The sequence below is a fragment of the Diceros bicornis genome, chromosome 18 (genome assembly GCF_020826845.1).
Source record: "Diceros bicornis minor isolate mBicDic1 chromosome 18, mDicBic1.mat.cur, whole genome shotgun sequence".
Classification (NCBI taxonomy): domain Eukaryota; kingdom Metazoa; phylum Chordata; class Mammalia; order Perissodactyla; family Rhinocerotidae; genus Diceros; species Diceros bicornis.
The window spans coordinates 14,881,651-14,889,165 of record NC_080757.1 but is presented as its reverse complement, the minus strand read 5'-3'; the positions used below and the strand labels follow the sequence as shown (position 1 = coordinate 14,889,165).

Sequence of the window (7,515 nt, the reverse complement as noted above, 5' to 3'; positions counted from 1 at the left end):
AGAGACAATTTTTTGACTTAAAATCTACTTTGTTTGATAAAAGTATATACAATCTTGCTTTCTTCTGGCTACCATTTGCACGGAATCCCTTTTCCCATCCCTTCACTTTCAGCCTATGTGTGTACTTGATTGTAAAGTGAGTTTCTTGGGTGACTTCAGCAAAATGGCCAAATAAAACATCTTCCACTCATATCCCCCCTCAACAACAACAATTGGACATCCATCTCCAAGGACAAAAGTGCCTTTGTGGGAGCTGTGGGATCTAGCACTATACACCAGTGCCTATCCTTGCATCAGGTAATAGGCATACAGACCTTGGTCTCAGTTGCACACCATGCAGGGGCCCGTGAACCAGCTCCAGCCCCTTTCAGCCATAGTCTGGGAGCCCTTGGAGAACACTGTCTTGGACAATCACCCACAGATGAAAGATTCTTCTTGAAAGTCTAGGTTTCCAGTGGAGAAGTTCTAGCACACTCTTGGAGGGAAAAAAAACCCGAATTTGCATGTATTAGAGAGGGTAAGAGGAACAGTTTAACTTTACCCACATTACCCCTCCCACAAAGGCAGCACAGCTCTGTGCCAAGGGAGACCTTCTTGGCCCATGATTTCTCCCAGGGGTTGTGGGGAGTGAGAGTGTATGAATGATTGGCCAGCTTCTCCAGCTGTTTGGGATGCTGCCAAAGAGGGTTGTTTCTCTCTCACACCATCCAGAGTACTGAGTAATGAGTTGCATGGCTGGGGGATGGAAAGAGGCTGGAAGAGCAGCAGGTAGGACTCTTGGAAGTGTAGGGGAGGAAGATAAATCATCTACCCTCTAGGGTCTTCTGGCTGGGCTATGAATTATATTGACATGAGACAGAATAACAGGAGAAAATCAAACAGAGCTTTATAAAATGTATCCATGGGAGAGACTCAGGAAAACTGAGCAACTCACCAAAACGGAAGAGGTTCTCATCTTAAATACCATCTTCAGCTAAAGACAAATGAGGGTTTTGGGGGTAGTTGTTTGGGACTTCAAAGGGGAGGAAGGCAATTCACATGGAAATGGAAAAGCAAATGCGTGGTAAACAGAACTTTGATAAGAATGGGCCGAGCAAGGATCCTCCCAGTCTATTGATACCCAGAGTTATCTATGGTGATGTCCTGTCCTTGGGACAGGCCTTCTATCTTAAATTTCTTTTAGACAGTTAGTGAAGGGGAAGTCAAAGTTTCTTTCAGAGTCTTTTGTTCTTGAAAATAATCAAGGCAAAGAGAAACATTTTGAGGTGGCCAGTTCTGATCCCCCACAGAGGGCATTGAAGTGATTTGGATCCTACTAACTGTGTTGCAAACTCCATCAAGAAGCCTGTCTATGAACCACTGGGAAAGCCTCATCCAATAGCAAAAAATAAACAACCCGATTAAAAAATAGGTAAAAGATCTAAATAGCTGTTTTTCCAAGGAAGACATACAAACAGCAAATAGGTATACGAAAAGCTACTCAACATCACTAATCAATGCAAATGCAATTTGCATTGCAAAATGCAAACAGAAACCACAATGAGATATCCCTCACACATGTTAAGATGGTTATTATAAAAAAGATAAGAGATAAGAAGTGTTGGCAAGGATGTGGAGAAAAGAGAACCCTTGTACACTGTTGGTGGGAATGTAAGTTGCTAAAGCCATTATGGAAAACCGTATGGAGTTTCCTCAAAAAATTAAAAATAGAACTACTATATGTTCCAGCAATCCTTCTTCTGGGTATATATCCAAAGGAAATGAAATCGGTACCTTGAGAGATATCTACCCTCCCATGTTGATTACAGCATTGTTCACAATAGCCAATCTGTAGAAGCCACCTAACTGTCTGTCGATGGATGAATGGATAAAGAAATTGTAGTATATATGTACAATAGAATATCACTCAGCCTTAAAAAAGAAGGAAATCCTGCCATTTGTGACAACATGGATGAATCTGGAGGATATTATGCTAAATGAAATAAGCCAGACCCAGAAGGAAAAATGCTTCATGATCTTATTTATATGTGGAACCTAAAAAAGTCAAATTCATAGAAGCAGAGAGTAGAATGGTGGTTACCAGGGACAGGGAAATGAGGGAAATGGAGAGATGCTGATCAAAGGTTTCAAAATCCCCCTTATGTAGCATGAATAAGTTCTAGAGATCTAATGTACAGCATGATGACTGTAGTTAATAATACTGTATTGGATACTGGTAATTTTCTGAAAGTAGATTTCACATGATCTCATCAGAAAAAAAAAGATAACCAATTGAGGAGATGGATACGTTAATTAGCTAATAATCAACTAATTATTAGCTAGTAATAATTTTACTTTGTGTATATATATCAAATGATCATGTTTTACATCTTAAATATATACAATTTTTATAAAAAATAAAAGAAAAAATAAAGAAAAAAGGAATGTGTCTTCAAATTTGTTCTGAGGGCACCATTCATTTACAAATGTCCCTGTTTTTAAATGCTCTGGTGGGTAAGTAGTAAGGGTATAGGAACTTTGCTGTAACTCTAGATGATAGAAGTAATTTTCAGTTTTCAATACTTATGGAAAAATGATCTTTCTTACCAATAATTATATTATGTTATTATGTATTTAGTAAGCTTGTAAAATGAATAATAGTGAAGCAATATTGGTGAGGCCTTGGGGAAATAATTACATTTTGATAGCAATTTGGCAGAACATGAGCTTGAAACTATTTGTAAGTGTATGTGGATGTATTTATTTTTAAGAATGCAGGCTAGGAGAATAAATCACATGAAAAAGTAATGCTTGTTGAAATGATATTTTTTAATATTCAAAAAATTGAATTAATTTTTAAAGAGTACAGTCAGGCAGTCTTTGACAAAACTATGGTGTAAGGGTATATTGGCACACCTCAAAAGGTATAATTAAGACAAACATGTAAAGTGTGTTGTTATATGGACACTCATACACAAAATAAAAATATGAAAGTGTAACACACAAAATAAGTTAAAAGGTAGAACTAAAAATATTGGTGAATATTAATTTAAACAGTGAAAGATGCATGTCTGTCAATGAATTAGGAGGGAATATGGGATGGTGCAAACCTGTGTATTTTGAATGAAGTAGATAAATTTTTACTTTAAATTTAAGTACCCAGTAAACATGGTTTCAAAGGTAGAATGAAATCTTCCTGGAATACGAATTCCAGTAGGTAGGCAATCCTACATTAAACCCCACAATGTTCTCCGAAAGAATGATTTAAGCACAGGATCACTTCTACACAAAGTGCAGGCTGTAGGCAACTCCATCAACAGTTCTTGAGAGTGAATTCACATCATCTGCAGCTGCTTAGCTTTAATTTTAACAAGGACTACCACCACAATGGCTAAAGTTTATTAAAAACATGCTATAGACTAGGAATTAACCCTTTACATGCTTACATGCATATCTCATTTAATTATGGCAATGTTTTACATATATTATCATATTCAAACTTCCTGACAACACAATGAGGTAGGTTATACTTGCTTTGAAAGATTAAGTAATTTCCCGGGGTCACACGGCTTACAGGTGCCAAAGTCAATATTTGAACTTACATCAGTCTAACTCTAGAGCCAATGCTGTCTACCACTTTGCTGTACTACTTTTTATTGTGAGAAGATAGTGTGCAAGCTTACTGTAAGGTAAATAGGGAGCAGGTGAGCTGGCTATCAATATGTGACTTCCACTGGAGAAGATACTATTTATAGTCATCACAACCTATGTCACTGCCTCATGCAACCAGATACCTAAAGGGAAACAGACAAGAATGAAAACCAGCACCCAGGAATAGCTTTTTATTTTGCTATAGAATCTAATTGGTCATGATGTACTTTACTGTACTTACATTTGCCACAATTTTTACTGGCTTAACTTTCCAAGTTCTTTTTGGTAACCAACAATAATAATCACTGATTTGGCCTGAGTTGATCTCATATTGGCCTGAGTTGATCATGGGAGAAGTACAGAATAGTGTGGTCTAACTGTGGATCATACAAGTTATGAACTGGTGATGGTGTCCTTGAATGCTAGGATAAATAGTTTGAACTTTATTCTGTAGGCCGTATAAAACCACTGGAGATTTCTGATAGGTTAATGGTGATCTTCATTTTCTATGAAGATTAATATGATTGTGGTGTGCAGAATGGATGGGGTGGGGAGAGACAGAGGACTGAAGATCATCTAGGAGGGAGTTTCAATCACTCAGGTAGGAGATTATGAAGTGTCCATAAAATCATTCTTTCCTGGCCCCTAACTTATGATTGCAACCGTGCCAGTAAGATTTAGCACATGTTAGCAGTGCCAGGCATTATGCCAAGTGGAACTATTGGGGCCACAAAGATGAAACTGACTTGGAAAAATTTGCCCCAAAGATAAAAATGAAGTTTTCATATGAAATTTAAGGCGGTAGGAGGAATGGAGGCCTTGGATGCCTGGTTAAATACTGCAGTACGTCTGTGTAAAGACTCCACTCTCATCAAACCCTTTCCAGTCCTGGTTTCTATTCTTTCAACACGGCGGCTTCACAGACATGGGGAGTCCCAGTGTCAAAAACACTGTTGGTAGAGATCCAGGTCACCAAGGTCACAGCAATGGTGGGCAAAGTTATCTTTCCTGGAGTTTATTCTTGGCCACATACAACAGCACAATCAGATATTCCCTTATTTTGGGAATGAGCTGTCTCATGTTGTTTCAAAAGTATTCAAGCACATGCTTTATTATATGATAAATCTGAATGGCTATGATTTTAGAATATTAATATTGTAAGAACTTAAGCTAATGATATTGACCTGATGATGGGTTTGTTCTGATGTAGTCTTGAAGCTTAGACATGAATATTTCAAGTTCAGATCACAGGTCCTGGAAGAGAGGTCTCCACTTTCTCTCCCTCTCTCATTCTTCACTACTTAATGTGATGAATGCAATTAGTTGGAGACCCCCATACTGGATGTGAAGTCACTACCACTAATACAAATGAATTTTCTTAACCCAAATTAGCTTTGTCAGGGAAGACTTGATGTCTCTATTCCTCAAACTATAGATAAAAGGATTTAGCATCGGGGTTACCACTGTGTACATCACTGATGCAACTGTGTCCATCTGTGCTGAGCGGGTGGAGGGTGGACTGAAATAAACACAAAAAGAAGTTCCAAAGAATAGAGAGACCACAGAGAGATGAGAGCTGCAGGTGGAAAAGGCTTTCCGCTTTCCCTGAGCTGATGGGATCTTTAGGATGGTCAAGAAAATGTATGCATAAAAGATAATCAGGCAAAGCACACAAACTAGGCCTGCAAGACCCCCAGTGGTGAAGATCACCAGCTCATTGATGAAGGGGTCTGCGCAGGACAGACTCAGAAGGGGGTTGATGTCACAGAAGAAGTGTGGGATCTTGTGGTCTTCACAGAAGGACAGGCTGTTCATAAGGAGCGTGTGTAGGAGAGAGTGGAGGGCGTTCATGATCCAGGATGTAGACACTAGGAGGACACAGAGCTCAGGGCTCATGACCATGATGTAATGGAGTGGGTGGCATATGGCCACATAGCGGTCGTAGGCCATGACGGCCAAGAGGAATGCCTCCAGCATCACAAACAGCATGAAAAAATACAGTTGTGATAGACACCCTGCATACGAGATGACCTGATTCTGGGTCCATATGTTTGCCAGCATCTTGGGGACAGTGGTAGACACAAAGCAGGTGTCAGCAAGGGAGAGGTTGGCCAGGAAGAAGTACATGGGAGTGTGGAGGTGAGCATCAGCGATGATGGCCAGAATGATGAGGAGGTTGCCCACCACCGTGACCAGGTACACGGACAGGAACAGCCCAAAGAGGACCTCTTGCTGCTCTGGCTGTTCGGAGAGCCCCAGGAGGAAAAATTCCGAGATGTCGGTTAGGTTTTCCCATCCCATTTTCTGTAATCAGAATGTTGGGTTAATTGAATCAAGTTGATAAGCCCTGGACTGTGAGCTCTGAAAACTGTACAACACTCCAATGTTGATCTTCTACTGTGAGGTTGAATCATATGAAATATCCAATATTTAATTGCTTGGGACCTACAAAAATGGCAGTCTCATATAGTTTAACTTAATATCTGCAAATGCCTGTGCCTGGTGCTGTGGGAAACCAAGGAGTTGTCTGCAATGGGAGAAGAGGTTCTTTTTTCTTTTCTTTTTTTTTTTTTTTTTACTTTATTATATAAGCGTTAATCCAATACATATATTTTTGGGCTAGGCTGGAGGTGTTTGTTGGTCTAATTCTTGTGGTGTTCATGTGGACATTATGACATGAATCCATCCTAAGACTTCACAGTTCAAAAAGTCTTTAGCATGTTTTCCTAATACTTCAAAAAGCATAGCTATTGGAAAAGGGGTTTCAGAATTGGCATTTATTAAAAAGCATATTTAATGCTGAAATCATTATCACCACTAGCAACACAGCTGGTCTGGCCAGAAACCTGGGTGTCATTATTGACCCGTTTTTCTTCCTCCCTGTCTGTATCCAAATACCACCAGATCCTGGCAATTTTACTTTCTCAATATAGCTAAAATTTACCCATTTCTCTCTATTTACTCACTGCCTTCAGTCCCAGCTGCCACCACCATTGTTCTGGGCACTATCATTTATCACTTAAATTTGGGCAATTGTTCTCCTTGCCTCCAGGTATAACCACCTGCCATCTGGTCTCCTCACCCACAGAGTGGATGAGCTTTCTAAAAATCATACCTGATTTTGTCAATCCACCTGAAAAATCCTTCAGGGGCTCCTCGTCACTCTCAGAATAAACTCTAAACTGCTTAATATGGCCTGAAGGCCCTTGATCATACTGGCATTTATCATAGACATTTCTAATTCCTCTCGGAGTTCCCTTATCCACTCCACACCCTATGCACCAATTATACTTTCAATTATTTAAGAGATCCAGATATTTTCTAACCTTTGGGCTTTTGCCCATCTTATTTTCTTGGCCTGGAATAGTCTTCCCTCTCTCATTCATCAGATGAGCCAAACTTAAGATCTCAGCTTAAGTGTCACTTCTTCTAGGAAGCCTCTCCTGACTTACCCTCTTACACGAAACTCAGATTCATGCCCCTCCTGCCCCTGTGCCTCTCACATCACAGCATGTGTCATTCTGGATTGTGACCATTTATTTACTTGTCTGTGTCCTCCATTCGACTGTGAGCATGATTGAGAGTAGACAGAGAAGGTTCCTATCTTTTTCATCTTTGAAATCTAGCGTTAGCTCTGAGCCTGATACAACATAGTGCTCAGTAAATAAGACCCACAGAATAGAAAGAATGGAAAGGAAGATTGGATAGAGGTAATATCAGGCAGAGGGAACAGCCTGAACCTTTTTGTTAGTAGTTTCACACATAGCTTTCAGTTAATAAAGTCCTGGCCACAGGACTATGTAGGAAACGTGGTTACAGAGACATAAAGATGTCAAACAAAGCAAACGCACTCTTTCCAGGTGAAATTCTGGGAATGAAACAGTG

General features: G+C 39.7%; 1 protein-coding gene across 1 annotated transcript; it reads right to left on the bottom strand.

Annotated features, from left to right (window-relative positions):
• Positions 1-4,989: 4,989 nt before the first annotated feature.
• Positions 4,990-6,044, bottom strand: LOC131416649 (olfactory receptor 1G1). The gene has a single exon (XM_058559308.1). It carries the CDS (start codon positions 5,929-5,931, stop codon positions 4,990-4,992), a length of 942 nt encoding a protein of 313 aa, XP_058415291.1. The 5' UTR covers positions 5,932-6,044.
• Between the last annotated feature and the right edge of the window lie 1,471 nt (positions 6,045-7,515).

Excerpts from the sequence above, each read along its gene's own strand:
- LOC131416649 (XM_058559308.1), bottom strand. The coding sequence starts at position 5,931 with ATGGGATGGGAAAACCTAACCGACATCTCGGAATTTTTCCTCCTGGGG.